Source organism: Xiphophorus hellerii, chromosome 12 (assembly GCF_003331165.1).
Source record: "Xiphophorus hellerii strain 12219 chromosome 12, Xiphophorus_hellerii-4.1, whole genome shotgun sequence".
NCBI lineage: Eukaryota > Metazoa > Chordata > Actinopteri > Cyprinodontiformes > Poeciliidae > Xiphophorus > Xiphophorus hellerii.
Genome location: NC_045683.1, coordinates 13,199,238 through 13,224,703, shown reverse-complemented (window position 1 = coordinate 13,224,703; position 25,466 = coordinate 13,199,238). Strand labels below are relative to the sequence as shown.

General features: G+C 37.8%; 3 protein-coding genes across 3 annotated transcripts in view; all 3 read right to left on the bottom strand.

Annotated features, from left to right (window-relative positions):
* pde4d (phosphodiesterase 4D, cAMP-specific) overlaps positions 1–469 on the bottom strand; it is a 210,727-nt gene extending 210,258 nt beyond the window's left edge. Inside the window, exon 1 of the mRNA XM_032578259.1 lies at positions 346–469. The gene's annotated coding sequence lies outside the window, so the exon portion shown is untranslated. The remainder of the gene's footprint in view (positions 1–345) is intronic.
* Positions 470–7,776: 7,307 nt separating this feature from the next.
* Positions 7,777–12,078, bottom strand: elovl7a (ELOVL fatty acid elongase 7a). The gene is made up of 8 exons (XM_032577741.1): positions 11,952–12,078; positions 10,450–10,534; positions 10,163–10,353; positions 9,705–9,785; positions 9,524–9,580; positions 9,340–9,445; positions 9,122–9,258; positions 7,777–9,027 (listed from the first exon to the last, which is right to left on the bottom strand). Exons 2-8 carry the CDS (start codon positions 10,511–10,513, stop codon positions 8,779–8,781), a joined length of 885 nt encoding a protein of 294 aa, XP_032433632.1. The 5' UTR covers positions 10,514–10,534; positions 11,952–12,078; the 3' UTR covers positions 7,777–8,778.
* A 722-nt stretch (positions 12,079–12,800) lies between these two features.
* On the bottom strand, positions 12,801–25,421 carry ercc8 (excision repair cross-complementation group 8). Its single transcript, XM_032577738.1, has 12 exons — positions 25,063–25,421; positions 24,187–24,282; positions 23,754–23,855; positions 23,424–23,547; positions 21,518–21,599; positions 20,529–20,597; positions 19,246–19,312; positions 18,555–18,658; positions 17,847–17,971; positions 17,089–17,286; positions 15,213–15,309; positions 12,801–14,211 (listed from the first exon to the last, which is right to left on the bottom strand). Exons 1-11 carry the CDS (start codon positions 25,137–25,139, stop codon positions 15,220–15,222), a joined length of 1,134 nt encoding a protein of 377 aa, XP_032433629.1. The 5' UTR covers positions 25,140–25,421; the 3' UTR covers positions 12,801–14,211; positions 15,213–15,219.
* Between the last annotated feature and the right edge of the window lie 45 nt (positions 25,422–25,466).

The window sequence follows — 25,466 nt, the reverse complement described above, 5'->3', positions numbered from 1 at the left end:
CACAACCCCATCCCTCAGCTGAAGAAGACTACTCCAAGTGTATGCTTTACACCCACAACATAAACACACACGCAGCTCATACACTCCGGTGTGTGCATGCCTATGCATGCAGGCATGAACAAAAACATTCCCTCGCACACTCCACGTGCAAGCACACAAGCTGATTAAAACTGTACAGAGGTAATGTTTTGACTTTGTGTTTTGCAGATTTGAAGTCAGTCCCCCATGTGTTATTGATTGTTGCTTTGTCGGAACATTTTATGAAGCCACTGTGGTGTTGAAATACAGCACTACAACTGGATATCATTTTTCCCAATGACAAAACGAGACACTGAAGCAACTCACCTTAAGCGCTTCAAAAATATCCTGGGAGATTATTTATCCACCTCCAGCTCTTGTCAAGTCTCCCCCTGTGTGTTTCCGAGAGTCCTAATTAAAACTCACCAAACAAACAAAAGTATCTGGTGTGCATCTCATACACAGCAAGTCCCACTCTGCTGCTCACTGATGCTCTCTAAAATAAGGAGGGAACTTTGCTCACAGCTGCCAGGTTTGCAGCCAATAACGTCACATTGCTTTCCTCTTCTTGGCCAATCGTGTGCCTCTCCTGCTCCACCCTCTCACCCCTCCTCCTCTTTTGCCTCCTCCAGCTCCTCCTGCTGGTGCTGGGAGTTCACATTGTGGTGGACAAACCCAAAATCTCTCAAAACTGAGATGAACTGCTGCAACATTTACAGGCTAATACGACAATGCAACGATTGTGCAAACAGAAAATGAGACAAGGGGAGAAAATGAGACTGGGAGTGTTTTACATGTTCAAGTTTCTTTGTGAAGAGGTGATTTATACAGCGGTTTATATTAAAAAACTGTTCTCTTTCTCAATGTAAGTGTTGACAAATCCCTGCTTACTAGCTGCCAGTATCAGACATTAAAAGTATGGGATTATATTAAAGAAGGGATGATAGGGGATTACTTTAGGAGACAGCAAAAACTCATTGAATCCTGTCGGGATTTCCAAGTGTGTCTTTCACCACCAGGAAATAACTCATGACTTAAGCGTAGATTTTTATTTTATTTTTTTTACCTTTATGTATACAAATGGTCTGGTTGAGACCCAACATCTCATTTACAACACAGACCTGTTTTGATAAAACAAACACAATTACAAACCTTGAATCTAGTTTGGCATTATTCTCTCATATCACAGATGCTTCTCACACATTCCAGAGATAAAGAGTACCTTGAACAATCTGCGGGGAAAACTTTGCTTCCCGAAAAGTGCCACAAACAGATTGTTCTCGGCAATACGTTGACACATTTCGGCTTGTCTTGTTGAACCAAGTTATCCTCCTCTTGCGTAATGCTGAAACAGGATCTGTCATATTTATTTAGCCATAAAAGCCTCCACTGGTAACTCCACTGACGCAGCCATGCAAAGTGAGACATCTTTGTTTTTTGCTTTCAAAGTACAAGAGCACTTTCTTTTTACTTTCTAAGACACATTTTCACCTCTATATTTATGAATGTAGACCAATTTCCCCTCACGGGGGCAGTACATTTTAAGTTAGGAACATAAACTTTCATATAAGGGCTGAACGCATTGCAAATAATAACTATGTGCAACATAGAGGTTCTTTAAATAAAGAACTTCAGTCACACCATAATAGGACGTGTAATGATGTTGCAGAGAGTGCAAACAAAGCAGCACATAATATATGCACAGTGGACATCAGAAATAATTCAATCTTATGAAGAGTGCACCCTGTAGGCAGCAGGATCCAGTCTTGTGAGCTGTCCTGTTGTACGTCTGCAAGAGTTTTAGATTATTTTTGTCACCCATAGAAACAGAAAATCTCATAGTAGTTAATTTGGTATTTTGTATCAAATCCCACTTTCAACTCAGAATTTTACTGAACAATATTTGTCCGTTCATTGTCTTCTGTGCAACCGAGAACGGGTCACAGTGATCACGGGTCCAGGACGTAGATATTCCTGGTTTCCATGACACTTCATGTTGGGGGATCCAAAGGTGTTCCCATGCTGGAATAGACATACTGGGTCTGTCCTGGTGTCCCCCTTCTATGGGGAAGTGTCTGGAAAGCCTTCAAAGAGAGGCGCACCGCAGGGACACTGATTAGATGCCAGAACCCCCTCAGCTCACACCTCTCAACCTTTCAACCCTGAAAAGCAGAGGCTCAACTTCAAACTCCAGCACCCTGCGGGAGGGGCTCATTTGTATTTTATGCTTTCGCTCATGTTCCATATCTCGTGACCATAAGTGAGTGTTGGAATATGGACAGGCGAGTGCATCAACCGACAGGTGGACGAATAAAGTCAAGATTGGATGACTGAGAACATAGTGCACAGAAAGGTCTCCCCTTGCAAGAATAAAGATAAATAAAGTCAATGGTGAAGTTTGAGTGAGAAATTGAGTTAATTTCTCACTCAATTCAGTTATTCAGGCAGCAGAGTTGGTAGGTCATCAGGGAGCAACCAGGCAAATGGGCAAAAGCAAAGCAAGCAAGCAAGTAGAGTGCTGCTGCACCAGCCTGTCTGGCCCTAAGGTTTGTCAAACTCACAGGAGCGGAATGGGTATTATGCCTGCAATGTTCAAATAGGGTACAACTTGTTCCTTTTTATGCGCTATATGTGTAAACACCAAGAAATAGATATTGTTCTAACTTGATTGAAGTTCACAAGAATGGGGATTCAAGCTGGATGAAAGGTTACTTGAATGAAAAATAAACTTTTATTACAAGAAATGCATGGAGACCAGAGTCACTCAACTGAAGCCTTCAAGACTGATCAATAAGTCTCCTATGGGACTCATAATACATGGCTGGTGCTGCAGAAGTCGACTCCGTCCATTGGGCCAGAACACATCACGTTTATTCCACTGCTCTGCACTCAGAGAGCTTGCAGAAGTTGTTGACAGCAACCACCTCCGAGGAGGGGAGAGAGGTGTTCTTCATGATACGAGGTGAGAGGACACCGTGTTCTGGAAAATCCTGCCCAGAGGAGCAAACACATACAATCATTGCATCCAACGATGTAAAAGTGGCGGTAAGCAGTTAATGCTTGTGAGGCCTGCAGAACCCACCCTGTTTGGAAAGCTTAGGCGAATAAAAAAGAACGTCGTGCATGTAACGCCAGGGTCTAACGTCACCGTTGTAGGTGGTATTTAAGAGGTGGCGCACATTAGAATATCAAACATTAGCACGAAGTTGAAATAAAAAGGAAAAAGTTCTGGCTTTTTTGTACTGAGAATGTCATGCAGTAATCACATAAGCCATGCACTGCAACATCTCCAATTGAGAGACATTATAAAAGAAAGCAGACTGTTAGAGTGGTGCAAGCCGTACTGGCAGTATTTCACTCTCCCACCACAGATATCCTTTACCTCTAATAAGCCAAACTACATTGAAAGTTGGTTTATACAAGAAGAAGAAGGCCAGGTTAGCATTTGTTAAAGCACCTGGAACCTATGATTATCTAAAAATACCAACAATTACTGTCACATTCATGTTCCTACGTTTCAGTTCAGCAAGTCCCTGGAGCTTAAGAAGATCCTTAGTTTGACCTTTTTTATTGTTCAAACCTTTTACTCTTCGCGGTCTCCAGCAGCTGCTGTTCTCTCCCACATACTTGGTACTTCTCAATGTTCATTGTTCTCCCTGGCTTGTACTTTTACAGGGTGCTGTCAACCCCTAAGATAGAGGAACAGAAGGCACACAGACATACTCCATCCGAAAAAAAAAAAAAAAGTGGTCACGATTTGTTCTAAATCACAAAAGGAGCCGAGCTCCTGAGGGTGGCACTGCCTCGGAGAATCGTGATCTGGTAAATTACAGAGTCCACAAAGGCAACAATTACTCTCTGCTTTTCTTTTTCTCTCTTATCTGCAATCACCTCTTCCTCAGAGCTACAACTCTGACATTTAATATCGCAACCCCACTGTCATCAGAGGACAGCTCAGGAGACAAATATGTGACGCGTCATCTATAAAAAAAAAAAACATTTGCCGTAAAATGCACAGAAATTATTGAATATCTTTATTCTATTATGATATGTGATAGACCAACACGTATTAGTACATAATTATACAGTGGAAGACAAAGAGATACATGACTTCTAAAAATGTTGCATACAGCTGTTCTGAGCCCCTTTTACTCTAATGCCCCTTGGTAAAATCCAGTTTAGTTAACTACATTCACAAGTTGCCTACTTCATAAATGGAGTCCACCTGTGTTTAATCTAATAAAGATGTTTGTTGGAGAATCCTTAGCGAACAAACAGAATCATGAGGACCAAGGAGCACAGCACACAGGTCAAAGGGGAAAGGTTGTGCAGAGGCGCTACTCCCAATTTAACAACATCCATCAGAGAAGCAGCACATATGTTCATCCATGGTCACTATGCAGAAGCGTCAGGGATCCTCAGCTAAGGTAGAATATGTTGACAGGAAAACTGTAATACTGCAAATGCACTTCACAAAACTACCAGAAGGGCAGAAACAAAGCCATTGTTGAAAGAAAGCCATGAGAAGTTCTGTTTTTGGTTAGCCACAAACCACTCAGGAGGCACAACAAGCATGCGAAAGAAGTTGTTTGAACCAGATACAAGACAGATTTAAGCCAGATAAATCTGGCTTGTATACCATCATCTTCATCTTCTCAGAATTCATCTTCAACTGAGAAAATGAATACCATCTTCTCAGTTAAACATGGTGGTGGCAGTGTCATGCTGTGGCTATGCTTTTCTTCACCAGGGAAACATATAGCTGGTAAGGATTTATAGGAAAATGGCTAAAGCTAAAATAAAAAGTGAAACTGAGAGAAAACAAAGCAAAAGACATGAAAATGGGGCACAGGTTCAAATAGCAGTAAACATACTGCCAGTGCCAGTGTGTATATAAAAAGCAAGTTCCTGTGTCAGAATTATCCAATAAAAATCAAAACCAATTGAGAATGTTTGGCAAAAATTGAAAAGCTGAAATATACCCTAACATGCAACTAAAGCTTACAGTGAAAGTTCTACGAATACCGACTCAGCACTGCTGAATGCAAATACAATTCTCAGAATTGTATCTGTTATTATTTTTGAAAACCACAAATCACTTTTTCTTCCATTTCACAATTATGCACTAATTTGTGTTGGTCCATAACATAAAATCACAATAAAATACATTCAAATTAGAGACTGTTAAAATATGGGAAATAAGGTATGAATACTTGAACTCTAGATCCAGTAAGTGACCCAATATAGATTCAAGTAAACCAAATCTGTAAGTAATATGAAATTCCCCCGTTGGTTAATCTGACCAGACAGTTTCAGGGAATCCCTTTATAACACAACAGTGATTAGAAACTGTCTCTTTATTACTAGAGATTTTATTTACATTTCATTATGATTCTGAAGACTTTTTTATTATTTTGCTGCCTTCTCCAGCTCTAATGTGCAGAGAAGGTGACAGTTCATCTGGCTGCAGCTACTCATCAAGCAATTAACTTGAAGCCTCTGACAATTAGATGAGACAAAAATGTCACTGAACAAATACAATTAGAGCTAGTGGCACTTATTAAAGCAATCAGTTCAACAGACAGAAAATAAAGCTAACTTGAATGTTTATTTTAGCTGCTATTGAAACCCTACTGAAGTCTGACATGAGATGTACCACAGATGTTTTTTTTTTTTTTTTTTTCTTTTACAAGTGTCAAAGTCAGTTTTAGTCAAGAGCTGGTCTGGTAATCATTACAGGATTTGATTTGTGAAAGCACTGAAATGGTCAAATGCCATTTAATTCTGTCCCAAATGGAAAAAAAAAACAAATAGACAAAACATTAATTAAGAAACTGTAACAACATTTTGAGGTGAACAACAGTAAGAAATCGTGCTCATTGCCTTTTCTGTGAGCCTTTCTATAGAGTCGCTGTGATAATGACCCAGTTTTCTTGCACTAAAACCAGGAGAGGAGCTGCAAGGGTCGCTCGAAGACAGACAGTCGTTGTTGAAACTCATCATTTTACGGCGCGATCATCCATGCCCTTATAGGGCTGAGTTGTCCTGCTGTCGGTTCTCATCCCATGGTTTGAATCCTTTAACCTCTGCACTCAAACTCAATGTTTATACATATTTAACATGAAAAACAAGGTGGGTCTGGTGTTACTATGAGTTCTTTTCATGCATGAAGGGAAGCTCAAGTTTAAAGGACAGGTTTTTGTGTTGCTCTGTTGCAGTAGAAGACCATGCGTGTAAAGTGTCGTTCTTTAAATATTTGACTTAGAACACTACTTAATGAGATATATTTAAATGTAATCAATAATAAATGTCATTAAAATCTTTCAAAGCACTTTCTGCACTGGTGGGCTTTCGGTACTCATAAGGTTGCATGGAAACAAATCTGTTTTGACTGTAAAAAAAAAAAATGCAGACATATGGACAAGTTTGATTCTTGTTCAGCTATCGTTTAGTGTAAACATCTGACAGAAAATAAGTCTGTAATCTTGTTAGTGAAAGGTTGAAATGAAAAATACCCTGTTTAATGTGTATTACAGTTATTGCTAATAATTCAAACATTAAAATGCATTTGAAATTGTACGTATAGCAAAATACATTGCATTGCAGCAAGTTTTAGCAAAGATAATAAATTTAAGCTTTATTTATTTAAGCTTTTGTTCATTACGGTTGTAAAGGGTATTGAATCAAACCAAGTTTAGTCCTACAACACCCCCTACTGGTGACAAGAGTTTATTACAGTGACAACTAAGCTGCATTTGTGGAAAGCAAATATTTAAAATTTTACCAAGTCAGTTTTAACTTTAAACTGGTTTTATGTCTTGACTTTTACAAATTTTGCCAGAATATTGTCACAGACAGTAATATACGTCATAGAGATTTGACAGAAATTGTTTACTTCCACAGAAGAAAAATAAATGCTTTACGAAAGTTTCTAGAAATGATGCTGCCACCATTATGTTTCATTTAGGCTATTTTGTTTCCAGGGTAATGCACTGTATTAATTTTAATAAATAGTGATAAACACTATAACAAAAGAACATTAATAGTGTAGAGCTGAAAGGGCACAGCTTTGGACTCATCTGATGAGAGCACCTTCCATTCATTGTGTCCCCTAAAGAGCGCGAGTGAACTTTTAAAAACAGATTTTCCCTCAACAATTACTTTGTTTTTGCCACTCTTCCATAAAGGTACATTTTTCACACCTAAGCTGTGGATGTGAGGCAAAGGTAAAATTCTCCCCAGACTTTTCCCTCAGACAGCAGACGGTAATGCAGGAAATCTTTATGCACATTGAAACCATAAATTTACCTATTCAGGACATAGGTTAGATCGGTTATTAGCCAAGAAAGAAAAAAAAATTTTAAAAATCATTGGATATTCACCAATCCTTTCAGAACTCCTTTAGTTCTGAAAAGAACCAAAACTGGTAATTTTAATGTCGGATCAGTTCAAAACTGAAATGGTAACATGAGTTCTTTTTCTCATAAAGTGAAGGCCCTTTGGAAAAGATTATTTGGACAGATTGATAAAACGGATATGTGCACTTCACTGTTCTGCACCAGGTAGAAAGTCGAACTTAAATTTTAAAGTTGTTAAACGCTGCAACCTAAAATGTGGCAAAATTTAACGGATGGCAGGACTTCAGGTAATGTATAATTTGAATACATGAATTCAGAAACAGCTTCAAAGTACAATCATTGTTTATTTTTTTACATAAATACATATAAAATACAATATAAAGTTTTACAGTATTGTTCATTGGTATAAATGGATCTGAAAAACAACAACAACAAAAAATTACTCATCTGTAAACCTTTTGGGATGGTTTGTGCTTCATTAAAAGGTGGAACCCCTTCCACACAAAACTCAATCCTGTGTCCTCAGTCACCATAGTGTTATATTCATGGTCGCAGTTAAAATCAGTAGATATAAAACTGACAGTCAAAGGCACCAACTATGGAAAACCTCATTAGCACACCTCTCAAAAGTAAGAGTGCTCGGCCTAAAAATGAACCGTTATTGTGCAATATGCCTCGGTAAAGACTGCAACTGTGGTTTGATGGGTCTGTTCTGGATTCTATAAGAACCACGGCAGTCCATTAGGTTTACACTGGGGATTCACAACATTGCTTCATAGGACAATGGAGGCAGGAATGAAAACTGATGCCACTGCAATCAGACTTGGCTTTTCACTGCATGTCTGTACCATCGGCAGCTGCTGTGGAGAAGTGACCATACGTGCATCACCAAAAGTAAACAGTGTGTAGCATGCTGACATTGTTGTCAGAGCAAGTAAACTAAACAAACTTTAACATCTCAGCGAACCACTTAAGAACAAAGATAATTGAAGTCTGGGAAGAAATGGAGATGAACAAAACAAAAAAAAAAATAGGAGTAAAATTTTAACAAACTCCAGGTGATATGTACAACTGAGGGTCATCCAATTTCACCTTCAGCAGCTTTATGGTCAGTTTGAGACTTGCATAATAAAAAACAAACATGTATTTAAAGTCTCTGTAGCAAAATATCACCTTCAATATAAACAGAGGTCAAGTAAAAGCTTTTAGCCTTTCAATATTGTAGGTAAAGGTCAGGTTTGGCTATAATTGAAAGATTGTCTTTAACAACAGATATAGAAAACAGCCAACATAAATAGTCCAAAAACAACAACAACAATAATAATTTGGGAGGCATCTCACTTCACCACAGTGATTTGCTTGTGTGAAGGAAGTCAACTCCAAAAATCACCATAAGAATGCATCACTGGTATTTGTCATGATCTACATTTCCATTCATGACTCCGTTGGTGTGGTGCCCCCATGTCTGAGCCTGCAGCACTTTAGGCAACCTCTTGCCCTTGGTGTAGGCGTGGTACCAGAAGTTGAGGAAAAGGAACAGGAAAATCAGGCCGTACGAACCAATGATGTAGATGAAGATGGGGAACTGGTATGGGCAGTCTCTCATGAAGAAGTACTGAGAGATGTGGGTGGTAACCATGACAAACTGGATCTGAGGAAAAGCAAAGAAAATAAAGTTGGCATCAGTAAACTGGTTAAAGAGAATTTAAAAACTGACTATTTTAACAAACGTTCAGGGTACACACCAGCTGAATAGTAGTGAGGTACTTCTTCCACCAGAGGTACTTCTGGTAGTTGGGGCCCAAGGCAGTCAGCCCGTAGTATGTATACATGATAACATGGACAACACAGTTCAGAAAGGCGTGGAAAGTTCCCAGTCCACCTGAAACAAGGAGTGATTCTGGATTAACATCACAATATCACAAATACTCTTACCATGACATCACAGGGAAACAAGTTTTACCTGCAGCAAAACGAACACCAAACCACCAGGTGAAGGGCATGATAGAATGATGATAGACATGAAGAAATGTCACCTGACTGTTCTTTTTCCTCAGCACAAAGAAGATCTGCAGAACGAGATTCAGTTTAATAACAGCATAAAGAAACATTAATCTTGCTATGCAGTGAACAGCTGTCTCCTTTACCGTGTCAAGCATCTCGATGAACTTTGAGAAATAGTAAAGCCAGCACGTTGCTGCCATCTGGAGGAGAAAGTTCAGATTTAAACACTTATTACAGGAATGCAGTTTTACATTGATGAGGAGCTTAGAATAATTGGAAAAAAAAAAGGGAGTTAAGCTAGTTGGTGTAAAAAAGTGAGCTTACCCTGATAGCCTGGGGTGATTCGGAGTAGTCAACAAGGTCGCAGTGAAATGAATATCCAGTTCCCCATCCTGACATCACAAACTGAAGGGGAAAAAAACAAAAAAACGGAAAGAGATGAGCTAAGAAATATGTGAAACTCATTTTGTATTTAAAAAAAATAAAAAAAGCAATAACACAAGTTCATTGAAAAACAAGGAGGGAAAAAAAGTAAGAAAAATATTGACAGGTTGCAGAGCAGCATTTTCAAGAAAGACAAAAGCACTACCTTATCTGGTTAACAGTTAAAACCAACTCCCCAACAATGACTCAGAAATAAAAGATGAGGAAATACTCATGTTTACTCATCATTCAGACCAGTACTACAAACTCTGACTTGACATCCAAGACTCAAGAGCAATTTAGTAGCAGTAAAGTTCCAGGATCGTGCCACGTGAAGAGAAACAGAAGCCCAAACACACCTCATAGCACATGTAGAGTGACAAAGCCACCACACTGAAGTTGTAGACAATAAGGACTCCTTTCAGGTCAAAGCCTTTCCGGTTCTCCATCAGTCGAGGGCCCACTGACGTGACGAAGTAGATGTAAGCTGCGATGATGATGGTTTGGGGAAGAGGAGACGACATGAGGAGCCATTGTTCTGTCCGTGTATCTGCAACAGAATAGAGAGATTAGCAAGGTTTACATAAAACGAGCCGACTGAAGATTAGACTATGGAGAAAAGGGAACATTTATCAGCAAGACTCACCCGCATTTTGGATGAACTCATCATAAATGCGTGCAACAGAGGTCTTAAGATTAAAAAACTCCATTTCAGGCAAGATCCCAGCAACCTAGAGGAAGAAAGGGCAAAAGGTTACAGTGTCAGTTTGTTTCCCTCAAGTTCACTGACATTTAGAGAAAGGGTACAGCATATGTTAGTGAACATTTTCTTCCACCTACAAAAAAAAAGAAGAAAGAAAGTATTTTCCATTTCACAGCATTAGAATATGCAAGGACATCTCTGCAAGTGAGGAGGAAAAGACAGCTACACTGACTATGCTGAACAGTGAAGATATAAGAAGTCAGACATATACCGAACACTGACGGGTTTCTTTCGTTTAATGCAACGAAGACGTTTCAGGAAGTATTTTAGGAATCTGGCAAGACCTGAATTCTGTTTAGTACCCCATTAGTCACACATAAAGGAATGGAAAAATACAAACAATTAATGTGTAGGAAAGGGGCATCCTTCATCTTTACAATTAGAAAACTATTCATTTACAGACAAAATGCATTTGTAGTATTTCTTTAAAAGCCAAGTGAATCATATCCTTAAGTAAATATCCTTTAGTTTGTGTTTATTTTTATATCCATAAATACAACAATTCTGTCAATTAGGTCAGTAGCAGTAAGAAAAATAGTTTTCAGGAGTGTCAGTAGCCTGGCATAAAGACCAGGGTCAGTGAGGAAAACACCTGTACTTCAAGTTTATCCATTATTCCAATAATAAATTATAGAAATTGTGCCAACACTGAACTTGTGCCAAGACAGGTCAGTGCCACAGCAGGGGTTTAAACGAAACTCCATAGCAACTTATTTACTCTGGTCTAATGAAATGTGTGTGTGTGTGTGTGTGTGTTTGTGTGTTTGTCAGCAGTTGGGGAAACTGTAAATCACTGAAAAAGCAAACATCCCATGAAACACCCTTCTGGACAGGTTTCTCAAGGTGTGCCTCCCTGATTGCAAAAGAAAAAAAAAAAAAAGCCCTGAGTCTCATCCTTAACGAACCCAATGACATGTCGTGACACGCCAATTCACGTTTCCCCCCCTCCTTTTCTTTTCATGGATGATGATGATGATGATGCAAAATGCTCCTGCTGCCATGGCGCGCCTAATAACTAAGATGTGTACAAAGTTCACCAGAAAAAGAAAACATTTCAATTTGATGCAGAAAGTCTGCAAAACATAGTCAAACGGTGTCCAACCGACATATGAACGCCACAATTTGGGCGTGCTTTCGCAAAAACATATGATAAACATACATGTCCAGCATCCAAACAATGAATTCACTCGTAGCTCCTCACGTTTCCACGGTGCTCCTCAAACACTGTAGCTACTGAACCGAGCAACTATTCACATCCATTAAACATACATGTTTAATGGATGTTTTAATGCATGTTCCTATGATGTCGCGTCAATACCAAAACTTACGTTTTACACACACTTCTTAATTTTCATAAATTGAAAAAGTTTTTTAAAAGTACACACCTTTAATGTCGCTACTGCCGAACCAACGCTGAATCCCGTCGAGTTATCTTTCCACCTGTTGCCTCTTGGCAAATGCGCTGCCCTCTGCCTCAGTCCGGCTGCACGGTCCTTTTGATCCGGAGGAAAGGGGCGGGACTACCTGTTAAGCAACGCCCCTTAATTTTTTGATTGGTCAATTTGTAGTCCAACAGGGCCATTCTTGAGTGATGTCTCATAGAAAACTATGTACGATTTAGTGAAAGAACAATGCATCTTCAAAGCACGTATAGTCTGGCTTGAGAAAATACGAGAAAAGGGAAGAGAGAGAGAGAAAGTGCTTAGTGCCGGTATTTTCCACAGCAAGATGACAAGATGAGACTGAAGGAGATACGCTAAAAAGTCACAATATCTGATCAGAGCAAATATTCCTATCAGCAGTTTGGGTTAGATGTTTACACGGTCACTTAAGACAAAGTGTGATACTGAAAGGCGTGTTGCCCAAATGAGAGGTTTCAGTGTCCCTCCTTGCTCCTAGTTTCTAGAGGGGTTAACAAAAGAATCTTACAAACAGATGTAAATTTCCCCTAGAGGACAAAGGGAGAATCGGTGCTTTTAATGAATGGTTAAGTCTTTTCAAAAATCACCTGAGAAAAAGTCATTATCTGAAAAGACCTCTAGAGTTATTGATCCCCCTATTTTGCCCTCAGGTGTGACATCATCAGATGGTTCATGGTTTCTTCTCGTGAACCATTGACCTGTCCAGATAGTCCACAGTGTATCCTCTTACCCATTCGTTGGAGATAAGTCACCCAACAAAATGCACACAAATCTGTCCGACTTGGGAAAAAATAAATACACTGACTAGAAAGATGCATTTAGAGTGCCTTTAACTTCTTCACATTTTGTCATGTTTATTAGGGATTTTATGTGAGAGACCAACACAAAATAGAGAAAATTGTGAAGAGTAAGGCAAATGATACATGGTTTTCAACATTTACTGATAAAATAAATGGATGTTTCTGTGTCTAATTGCTGCCAAAATTGCACTGGTTTTCATAAAAAATGGCAAGAGTAGCCATTGTTGAAAGAAGTCTTGTTTGCAGTTTGTCCCAAGCCATGTAGGGGATACTCCAAATATGTAAAAAAAAAAAAAAAAAGTCCTCAGGTGAATTGATACTAAATTTAAACTTTCTTCTCTATACGCAAAACTCTAAGTGAAATATGTACCATTGAACATCTCTCTGAACACACCGTGGTGAAACATGGTAGTGGCAGCATCATGCTGTTGGGATGCTTTTCTTCGGAACAGACATAGAAGCATGTCAAAGGTCACAGGAAGATGGCTGGAGCTTCACTTTGCAGCATGATCGTGTAAACTTAATTAAATTGTTTATATCAAATTATTTTCATGTTAGAATAGCCTGGTCAAAGTCCAATAGACAGTTTGTGCCAAGACTTGAACATGTACTGTATGTTAACAGATTAAACATTCAATTTTACTGCACTTAAGTGACAAAAAGACAAAAAATTAAGTCTGTAGTTGTCCAAAAACAGTAGAAACATAATCTGAAAAATACCTGCAGCTCTGACAGCAAAAAAAAGGTGGTTCTACATGTTGTACTGACTCAAATGCACACTGCATGTTAGAGATTTTTATTTGTAAAAAAATTAGAAATCTATGCATCATTTTCCTTCTACTTCAGTTAGGCACTGCTTTGTGTTGGTGTATCATCGAAAATGATCATAAAATACATTGAGGTTGGTGGTTTTAACATGATAAAATGAAAAAAAAGTTCAAGGCTTTTAAATAGTGTTACAAAGCACCACTGGTTTTCAAAATACAAATAGATGCAACACCGAAAACGAAATCAAATTACTTTTGAAAATAACATTTTATTGATGTAAAAAAAAAAAGTTTGAAAATGAGCTCTACTTGTAGAAGGTCCCTTTGGTGCCACTTTAAAATAGCACAGCAACGGAAAATGTATAATTTAGTATCAAATGTTTCTAAACGTAGCACTGATTATAGTTCTATACAAACAACAAACAAATATTTACATATTTCTATGGGTTTTGAAGGCTGCCGTCTCTGCTGTCAAAGATCTGACAGCAGCAGTATACATAAACCCAAAAAGAGAATTCCTTACACTAGCTTTTGATTAAGTGCAAGTTCATTTGGCATGCCTCGGCTGTCCACACATTCCGATCCTTCTCATTAATCTTCATCGCTGCTCCAATTGTCTTGAAAGGCAGGATTCACAGCAGACAGGCTGGCAGCAACCTGCGAGGAATTAAAATACCTACATCAGCTTCACATGCGAAGACGACGCATTTCTCTGAGTAGAGCCTTTACAAAAATAAGACATTTACATCAAATAAACTATACATGTAACTTACATTAACACAGCGGATATTTGTGATATATTACAACTAACAAGTGTCACTGTGTTCCAGATAAGGCTGACTTGACATAATTTAAATTCCCAGGATGACATCTGTGGTTTCATTCCTGTTACTGGAACAACAAAACCACTCCAGCACGTTTCTGAACTTCAGAGCTGGCTCTATTTTCTGCCTTTATCACCACTCTTCACACAATAATGGTTAAAAAAAAGTCTATGAAAATAATGGATATAATAAAAATCTTTGTAATATCAAACTTGAAATGCCATTTAAAAGATAAATTAGGACACCCGCAGAATTAAATCCAAAACACTGAGACTCTTATAGGCTTTTCTTTAGATACACTTAATGTTTTTTAATTAAAATATTGGCAATAGGCAAACCATGTCTGGAAAGGGAGTGTTGATACTGTTGATGTTTCGAGTTGAAATGTAGTTACTGTTCAGGCATTGACTAAATGGCAAACAAACGCAGTTGGATTTTTTTATGGGATACAAAAACTGTATAGCATCAATCAAAGTAAGTTACACAAACTGATTCAGCCACGTTGTGTACTAAATACACGTGAAGTGTTTAGGGGTTTGTTTTTTAAATTACGCACACTGGAAGCTGATTTGGGAAGATCTGTTTAAAGGCAAATATGAAGAGGGAGAGCATTCAAAAGCAGCAAAAACCTGTTTGAGTATTCTCATCCGAGTTCTGAAACCAGACCTACAGCCTATCCTTTAAAAGGGTGGAGATTTTCCATTGAGCTCAAATCTCTGCTCTTGTTAATAGTGAAAACAAAAGCAGTCATTAAAGTCAGCTCTATCTCAGACGTTTCTTTAATTTTCAGAATTCTTTCTTCTGGTGATACTTTCAGTTTTTAACGGCCTGTACCTTATTTTCACCATTGGGCTCTTCTTCCACATCTGCGGTACGGACGACAGGGCACCCACGCCAGCAAGTTACCATCTTTTCCTCCGCTGTACAGCTCCTGCACACAAACAGCATCTCTACGTGTCACCTTAAAGTCCCCACAACAACTTCCCAATGGCACCAGCCTTAAATTCAGTGTTTGGGGTCAAGTGTACAGTAATTAAAGGACCTAGAAACATCCATTCAAGCAAGATGTCTCCTCAGAGACATTGAGATAACTTTGGGAATGATTGAGTTCAATGTAACTGAACAGGAAACAAAAAAAGTACGTTTTCAGGACTAAATATCCTTTCCTGGATCTCTGAGTCGACTAGCTGCCAAACAACATTCTTATTATTCGTCACACGTTGAATATGTGTCTGTGTCACCGGATGCACAAACTACCAAATAAGGCTGGCATGAGTTGAATGACACCCAGTCTGCGCCCCTCCTTAAAGACAACTAATAAGTCTGTCTGTGTTATGTAAACATAAAAGTAAAGACAGATAACTATCATCTGACTTCATTGTTAAAATATATTTAGCTTCAAACAGAAGATTAGCGATCTAGTTGCTCTTTTGATCATTTATCAGTAATACATTTCCGTTTGTTTAAAAGTTCAACATGGTAACAAGCCTACATCTGAACTGGTCCATCTCCAAAACAAAACTTTGTTGACATTTAATGTACATAAAAGTCAGCAGAAAACTTAATGTTTACCAACGTGCCATGCAGTTTTAGAGGTTTTGTACCATGAAATATATGACTATTACGCAGCACTCATGAAAATATTTAGCAGCGCCAGAGTTGTGTTATCTTTTTCCTTTTTGCTGATTTTTAAAATATACAGACAAAATTTCACAAAGAATTTAGGGGAGATATTTCTACATTTAAAAGACTTTAAATGTGGAGCACAAAAAACAGACGGAAATAAAAGAAAGGAGAAGAAAGAGAAATAAAAAAAGGACATAAGATAGAAATGTCGAAATGATATGACAAAGTGAGGAAGGGAAACATAAAGTTAACAATTTTGGGGCTATTTGACAGAAAATAAAGTTTGTGAAAGCACATTAACATTTATTTTGAATCACAACAGCCTGGAACAATGCATCCATCACAAACAATTACTTACCACAGAAGGGTCAAACTATCAAGTTCCAGTTTTTTTTTGTTTTTTTTAAAAAAAGAATCATTTTCAAACGGACAGACGTGAAAATTAGCTTTTTGTTTCTATTTCAAGAAAGTGTTTCGCAGCTAAGCTAAAAACTGAAAATAATTAATAATTAATATTTTTGCCTATAAGTCCAGAACTGCGTTCATTTACTTTTAAATAGGCACAACGGGAATTTTAAAATAACACAATCAAGAAAATCATGAAGTATCAGTCACGTCGATGCTCCATTCGTTCTGCTGTACAATCCTGAACTGTCAGCCAGTTCAAGGAGATGTCAGTTGCAGATCTTAGTAGTGATGTTACAGACTAAAATAAAACAGTCCTCACTGTCCTGACTTATTAAAAATGAAGCACTAAACTTAATGTGTGTAGAAATGGTCTAACTGTGGGAATTATGAACAAACGGGAACAAACGACAAGCAGTCCTGGGAGTAACTGCTTCTTCAGCTCCACAAGAACACCTGCATTGAAATTTATGGATGCAAATGTTGACACGGCAATCTTATCTGTCAAAGGGAGTGGCAGTCACTTTGAGAGCCGAGCTGATGGGTTTATGGAATAAGAAGGCAGACAACCTGCCGTGAATTTTCCAAGCATACAGGACAGAAACGTCAGACCGATCCGGAACAAATGAGGGCTGCTGATACGAGGCTACGTGTCGCCTGGTACTTTGGAGAGTCTCACCTGGTAGTCTGGGTGAAACTCGCAGCAATCCACGTTGTTGTAGTGACCCCGCAGCATAGTGATCAGTTCTCCTGTGTGCAGCGCGTACACTGCCACCGAGCTGCCGCATGGCACAAACACAAACTCTGGGCTGCAGCCGTGAGACACGGAGAACTGCAGCCGTTTACGGCTCTCATTGCATACCTTCCCATAATTCACCTGAGAGAAACAAGAAAAGAAACTGGATGTGTGGGATGGTTGAAATATTATACACTGATTATGAAACTAAATAATTCTCATTGCTAAATGGTTAAAAATGTCACTGCACATAAACTAGAAAAATTATATACAAATGGGCATATTACATCATCACCTTTTCTCTTTGGGTCAGATTCTTACTTACTGTAGCTCTGATTCACTCCTTTGACATCTGGCTAAGGTGGTTCAAGGTGTCCTATTACACAATCGTTACTGAAGTTTGACATTTGACCCCAAAATATGTTTTTTTGTGTCTTCAAGTAAAGGCTGTCACTCAGTTTCATAAGCTTATTAACTGTGGTGTCTATATATCACATACTTTTATTTTACATTTTAGCATTTAGTAGCCAGGTTCTCAGAAAAAGAAAAGGAATGTAGTATGTTTGTATATTTTTCTTGCCATTTGTACATCTTTCGAAAAGATGTTCAGCCAGTAAAACTGTTTTTTTTCTGCAGCTGTATCTTTCGAAATCTAAATCAAGGTTGGCTATGAGAACAAAATCAGGTTGCGTGAACCTTACCAGTGTGTTTTCCCCTGTGGCGCTATTCCATAGCCTCATGCGGTCATCTGTGCCAGTAGTTAGGAGGTAAAGGCCATCAGAAGTAAAACACAGACCATTCACTCTGCCGTTATGGGCTGTGTTTTCTAATCAGAAACATGCAAAACATTTAGATTTTAACATTTTCCTCCACTTCTGCTGGACATTTACAACAAAGTATTTTTTATTTCAAAAGGTATTAGAATACGTAAACTTGTTTCAATAGAGAACTACTTTTTTCTTCAGAAAAAATAATCTTTCTACATATTACAATTTATTTCTCTTCCATATTTATCCAGAATTATTAAAATACTAATAAATTAAATCCACATTTTCTATATTGTGTAGAAATTCTGTTTAACAGAAACACATACCTCAGAAATTAACACAAGGAACCAGCTGAGGCATGCATCAAGTTAATGGGGTTCAAACACAAAAAGGAGTCGAGGCCTCTAGGTATCTTTATGGGTTCAGTCATGTGTGCATCCACAGTCCTTTCATTATTACAACTATCCAGTCATTTTCCTATTATTTCTATTCGTTTATGCTATATTTTTGTAACATTTATGTACAACATTGTACGACTGATGGTCAAAAATCACTGGACAGTGAAAATAGGTATGATAATTCTTAAAGGTGTCTAAGATCATAATAATTTACTATAAAGGTCTGAATACTTGGAAAACGAACCTGCTTGTGATGAGGCTTTCGACTTCTCTCCATTGTGCTGATCCAAAGTGAAAAGACTACCTGAAGCTCGCCGCACATCCCAAATGTTCACCTTGCTGTCTGCACTTAGAGGAAGGAATAAAAGACATTATTTGCACATTGACTTTCTCCTTGTTAATACATGACAGAAGCCAGTGTGTTTTAATTTCAGCTGGCATCTGCAAGAAAGAGAAGAAGCTCAATATTGTTTATTTACAACAGTGTTTGTAACCTAATTCTTGCTTTTAAAGGTCAATTTTCCGTTCGGAATTACCAAGCTGACTCATTATAACATCCGTACATTACTCTAGGCTCTCCGCTGTGCCAGTAGTTTTCAAAATCACTTACAATCCAAAGGCAGAGTGGTGCACCGATCCCAGTGGGTTAATTAGCAGGTCTAATGTGGCATGAAAATAGGTGGGGACTGTATCCACCATATGCTAAACTGACAGCGCCACTAAACCACCACATTGCCTGTCTGGTAGGGATGTGTTACCATTATCCTTGACTCTAAACGTGGCCAGATGGCTGGGATGTCATATGCCACAATCAGCTGGGCCACAACATAGTGGAGATCGTGACAATTTAAATTAGCGTTGTCTTTATACGATGCTCAAACCGCAAACTAGGTTCAATTAAAAATATATATATACTGCTGCAAAGCAGAGCTTACCTGGCAGTTGCTAAGATGTTCTCGTATCTTGGCGACCACCGCACGGCCAGTACTTCTGCTCTGTGACCTGGATATGCAAATATTATACTGCTTAACACATACATATGGACGCAACCACAAATACTGTGCAAATACACAGCTTACAAAGCTTTAGAAAATGTCCATTAGAGATACATCGATCATTTTTTCAGAGATTTGAAATGATGGTGAATTTCCTCTACGTTGACTGATCTGTGATTGCCAAGTCCCATACTGATTTTAAACTTTATTCATCAAATACATCAAAACAAACTCCAACCATTTGGAGTTTCTAAATCAATAACCAATAGCTTGCGCTTTGATAAATGTTTTCTGTGTTCACTGTAAATCAGATAACAGATAAGACACATAACCTTTGGTGCATTTATGGGCATAACCTTAGAATTCCTACTTCTTTATTATTTCAAAACCGTTGCCTGTATCAAAGAATTTGCAGTGCATTTATTTTTTTATCTTTTATATGTTAACAGCTTTTAGGAAAAGAAGAATCGGAATCAGTCAAAACTGGGGAAAAAAAATTAAAAAGAGAGAAATTTGAACTAGTCAGGAAAAACCTAATAGATGCATCCCTTTTTTGTGAATGCATTTAGATAAACCTTTAGCCATGTGCCTGGTTAAAGCTCTGCTAACAAGAACGACAGCCTCAGTTTTATCGTCATAAACACCCTTTTCTCTGGTGGTTCCTCCCACTGGGGTTTGAGCAAGACTGGTTCTTCTGCCTTTCTGAAATGCAAATTTGTGTCTAATAGGACTTCTTTAAGGTCCAATAAAAATGAAAGCATTTTCTTTATTATCCTGAATTTAGTCTATGTCACTAATCTATGTAAAAGAATGTCAACTCTGAGAAAAACAATCATCATTCAACTTTAAGAATGTTTATTATTCAGGACCATCAACTATTTGTGTGCTTTCTTGAATTTCTACTGCAAGAGTTCACAAAATATAACATTTGACCAATTCTGACTGTTAAATCTATTTTCATACAGTTCTGTTTATCTAGGTCCAATTACATTTAGTCTCATTTGATCCCAAATATAACTATAACAGTGAAGTCAAATTCATTTGATGATTTAATGCCAACAGGTAAAAGTTATCCATTTAAGGAAGCCCAGATGACTGCATCAGTTTTAACAAAACAATTGCATTCTATGTTGTAGCTATGCCTTTGTTTTATGCACAAAAAGATGAACCGTATTTTAAAAATTTTAAAATTGTCAAAAGTTATTGTACAAAAGAACACAAACCCTGAAGAACGTGGATCCGTGAACCAGACTTCAGGTCACAAAGTTGAATTTTAGGGTTTTTGGTACCAACTGGAAGCACAGACACACACAGGTTTGTCTTTTAAATTACAACAGTGATAAAAGAGAAACAGATGATAAGCACAACCCTCAAAGTATATGATGCCAATCAAAGTTTGTTTACATAGTTTCAAAATAACATTTCTTCCAATTAGCATCCAGCAATTACCCTCGTGTAAATTCTGTCAGAATATTTGTCACAACACTAAATTCTAGAATCTTACAGATAAGATTTGGTTAAAACAACTGATGATAAGCGACAGACTCACACGCCCTCTTCCTTTGAAGTCATGAAAAAGAGAAATGTAGATATACAACATTCACAAAACCAACTACTGATTTAGATGGTGGTTAAAATATGACTTGATACATAACATTAAATATATAAGATCAAATTGCTTTTCAGGAAGTTTCCCTTAAAAACCTTTGCTTCCATGGAAACAAAGCCATAGTGTGGGGGATGCATGTAACCTGTTTGACAAGCCTGTCACCTTTGGAACACCTTCGGTCTTAAAGCAGGAGGCAGGCTGAAGGAACTGGTTTCTGTATGTGACAAGGAACTTATCCGTGTGTTTGTGAGAGCACACACTCAGCAGGCCCGACGAACCTGCTGGTCCTGCTTCGCTACCCGGGAACACCGAGATTCCGACAATGCTTCTCCCCTGAAGTGTGCTCATATGTAATCAGTTTCGGATCCTATTCTGTCCCCTCCAGGTTGATGTCATTTTACAGCCTGAGGTGCGTTGTGAGGCGTTCTGTCTGTGTTGTTTTGTGGAGCAACATGTAGCACAAAAACTGAAGAGAGACAGACAAACTAATGGGATTTCTGCCCTTGGTTTTGTGTTTGAACACAATGCAAAGAGTCCAAGAAAATTCTGAGGATGTTTCGTGTTAATAGGATGAGCAACAAGTCACGGTGAGAGGAAACACACCTGCGATGAGACTGTGCTTCCTGGCAATGGGTGATAGGTGGTGACTGTAGACATTCCCCTCAAACTCAAATGCTTCAGCTGGCTAAAAAAAGAAAGAAAAGAAAAAAGGAGCAATTTATAATCGGGTCTGTGTAAGTATGTCGAGTGAAAATACAATATAAAGATTAGTTGAACAACAGAAGCCTTATGGTTTAGTGTGGATAAATGTCAGCAGAAAATGATATAAAAAAAGATCATTGAAAAAAATGAATATAAGAGGGAAAAGAGAGAAGGCACAGCAGCTCAGCGCTCACTCGGGCAGCCACTGGTGGTTACAATGCAAATTCTTCTGCAAACATGAAAAGCTTCTCTGTGCTCCATCTGTCAGTGAGTGCCAGCACAAGCATGGGCTGTGCCAGTGGGAGGAGGAGAGGGGGGGTTGGTTGCACAAACACTCAGTCACACACATACAGAGGAGGATCTGTTTGCATACAAATGTCACACACAAAAATAAAAAAGACAAAGAGAACAACAATGCAAAACACACAACATATTTGAAAAAGGAGAGAGTGTGCATTTGTGTGGCACTCACACACAAATAGAGTAAACTACTTAAAAAGGTTAGTGGGTTCTTTTCTGTCCCTTCTGTGACCTTTAGAGGCAACCGTGGTGCCAGCGTAATTCTAGCACAGCTCTGGGCCTGCCATATGGGACGTAGAATGGTGGGACGCATGAAGCAGAAAAGAAGAAAGACAGATCGAGAGGTGGAGGGAAGTGCAAAAAGGGGGTCTCAATATGCTGAACTTATTAACGTAAGAGGTAGACTGTGAATATAAAAAGCTTACACACCCTATAAATTTTCTCCCATACGGAGAAAATTTGTGACATAGCAAAAGAAATCAATTCAGAAAATGTATGTGATCTATAACCCGGACAACTAAGTTCAAAATCAAACAGATGTTTAAGGTGAAAAATAAACATCTGTTTGATTTTGAACAACTATGCATAGTTGTCCATGATATTGATATTTGGCCAATTTTCTTTGTAAAAATAATCCAATATGTCAACTTCTAAAATAATGGCCAAAGTCAAAAGTGATTTTTTTTGCCAGTATCAATTGTGGCACAAAATGACTTATTATTATTATTTTAGGAAGGTAACAATATGTCAGATTGTGCAGGCATCTACAGGCATCTACTGTGCCATTTGTTCACTGATTTGGTGATTTGATGCTCCAAATAATTATTGTGATCACAGATAAAGTTCCTCTAAACATTTAGTTTTCTAGAAGAGGCCTGGAGGTTTTTTGATTATGTGGCCCGACATTCATAATGTCATAATGTCTCCACTTTCACTGAGGCACCAAGAAAAGCTGAAAAACAACTGCCCTAAAGATAGGGCAGCTGATAACAATTACTTTAGTAATCTATTATTCTATCAATTATTTTAACAATTAATCGGATATAAACATCGGCACAGCTGCAGATTTACGGTAATCACGTAAGATTCACATAATTCAAAAATACATAAAAATTGCAAATAATTCTGTTATTTTTTTAACAAGCAAAACATTGCTTATTAATGTTAAGCAATGAAATAATCAAGTTTCCATTTAGTGAAAACTTGATTATTTGTAGCTAAGTATGCATCTACAGCTAAAAAGAAATACTAACATCAACAAGTGAAAAGCTCAGCCTTTTTTGCTTGACTTAACCATCAATACAGTGTAGGGCTGGTCTGTTTTTTAGAAGGTTTTTCTATTTTAAATGCAACATGTATATATTTTTTGAAGTTTTGGCTTTAACTCTTGTGGGGACTGATACATTCAGACAATGAGATCTGTTTGATGCATTGGAAGCTTTGTGCAGACCATAGCAAAAGCTATGAGGTATTGTAGTAAATAAGGTTTGTAGACATCATGGCTTACCTTTAAAGTCTCTGTGTCCCACACTTTCATGGTCTTGTCAAAGGAACTAGAGACAAACATTCCTGTGTCATAAGGATACCACTGAACTGTCTCCACGCTGAATTTGTGGACATGTCGACTTGACCTGTGAAAACAAAAATCATAGTCAAACCCTCCTGACATAACTACACTAAATGGTGTTTTCTGTTCGTGTTTTAGTGTTGGTAGGAAATGAAAATGAATTACTGTGTTGTGTTACATCCTTGCAAAAAAACCTAGTGAGCAACTCGAAAACAGAACAATAATAGATTGCTGCCCTCTAGCGGACGAAATAAATAAGTTGACATTTACCTTCCAACAGTCCGGACAGGTCGGCAGGTGTACTGTTGTTTCCCACTGTGGTTCTCCAGGTCATAGATGACAATAACGCCATCTGCCCCTCCAGACAACATACTAACAAATGATAAAATATTAATTCTCAAAACAAATTACTTTGTCTAAATATGTATGATTTTTACATGACTCCCATTCTTTAACATAATTTACTGCTTGTAAATTGACATTTAAAAATAGAATACTGCAAACATGTTGCCCTATTGAGATCTTATCACTTTTTCCAAGCATCTTTTCAATTACATTAGCAGACAGCACTGGTTAACTACAAACCCAAGTCTTAGTAATATGTGCAAGTGTAACAGTATAATGATAAAACAAAAACTTGAACTACAATAACATTAAACCTGTACAGTATTACTGTAGTAAAATAATGACTGAGAAAACTTACTATCTGCCTTCAATCGCATCAATGTCAATGGTATTAATCCCATTTCCATGGATCCGGTCCACATCTCTGTCGGGATTTAGCTTCAGACTGAGGACTCTGACAGATAGAGAAAGAGTCAAATTGCATGAAACCTAATATTAAGATGACAGATTTTGAAAACAATCTGCTGAAGAAACATTGGGGTACAGAAAAAAGCTACAAGGTTATCAGGTTAAAGGCAAAGCTATAAATATTTGCCACAAGATGTGCGATTCTAGCCCATGCCTGCTTCTTAGTATTCTTTACACATATACTAATAGTACACGTTATAGTTGTAAAGCAAGATGATTGTAATAATCTAATCATCTAATAGATATTTGATTCACATCATCACTTTCCACAATGACTTTTTGAAGATCCCATTTAATTTTCCTTCAAGATGATTTAAGTATTTTTGAACTTAATTCAACTTCGATCATTACAGCCTTTCTCTTTAGACAAGGGGTTTCCTCACCTGTCTGTTTCTGACCTACAAAATGAAAAATGTATCAGGGTCATGACCCTCGAGGGTAAAAGAGCAAAATTATTTCAATAAAGTAGCAAAGAAGAATTTAATTGAATATACCATTTTGGTACGCTTCCTTTGAAATATTCCAGTTAGTATATAAAAATGTATTTAGCATGATGATTAACAAGATGTTTAAATAACCACTAAATATCACGGCAAATACTTGAATTGGAAAATCTAATTTATATTAATCTTGAGTCATTAGAACTTTCCCGTACAACAGTGTCGCAAAACATTTAACTTAACCAGCTATACACGATTTACAAACACTTCAAATCTACCAGAGAATACATCAGCATATTTAATATCCACCGTATATTTTCCCTCACCTTCTCGTTGACTCAGCACGTCTAAGTCGCAAAGGGTCATCCACACCGGCCTGTCTTGCTGATAAGAATCCCAGCATTGCATCAACTTGAAGAAATTTGGTTGTAGAAATAAAAACTCAAATTTATTTCCACCAGCGGTATCTAAAATAGCTTAAAGGCTAGCATGTCCACGAAGCTAAGGTGAGTTTACAATCCATGCGGAATATATGCGAATTATATAAAGCATTTTATAGCAAAACGATTTGAGTTAAACCATTTTATGCATTTAAAAAACGTCTAAGTACTGTAAAGTGCTATAATTGCATTTTTTTATTGTTATTTTGAACGAATCCTAACTAGCTTCACATCGGTTCCAAACAATAAGCCGCCATATTGCCTAGTGACGCAAAAACAACAATAACTGC

What these genes read in the sequence shown, in the direction of transcription:
- elovl7a (XM_032577741.1), bottom strand. Translation starts at nt 10,513, where the DNA reads ATGGAGTTTTTTAATCTTAAGACCTCTGTTGCACGCATTTATGATGAG. An exon ending in CACTCTACATGTGCTATGAG is followed by an intron (nt 9,786 to 10,162) that starts GTGTGTTTGGGC and finishes TTTCCCCTTCAG; the next exon opens with TTTGTGATGTCAGGATGGGG. An exon ending in AATCACCCCAGGCTATCAGG is followed by an intron (nt 9,581 to 9,704) that starts GTAAGCTCACTT and finishes TTTCTCCTCCAG; the next exon opens with ATGGCAGCAACGTGCTGGCT.
- ercc8 (XM_032577738.1), bottom strand. Translation starts at nt 25,139, where the DNA reads ATGCTGGGATTCTTATCAGCAAGACAGGCCGGTGTGGATGACCCTTTG. An exon ending in CGTGCTGAGTCAACGAGAAG is followed by an intron (nt 24,283 to 25,062) that starts GTGAGGGAAAAT and finishes TCTATCTGTCAG; the next exon opens with AGTCCTCAGTCTGAAGCTAA. An exon ending in GAAGCACAGTCTCATCGCAG is followed by an intron (nt 20,598 to 21,517) that starts GTGTGTTTCCTC and finishes CTGTGCTTCCAG; the next exon opens with TTGGTACCAAAAACCCTAAA.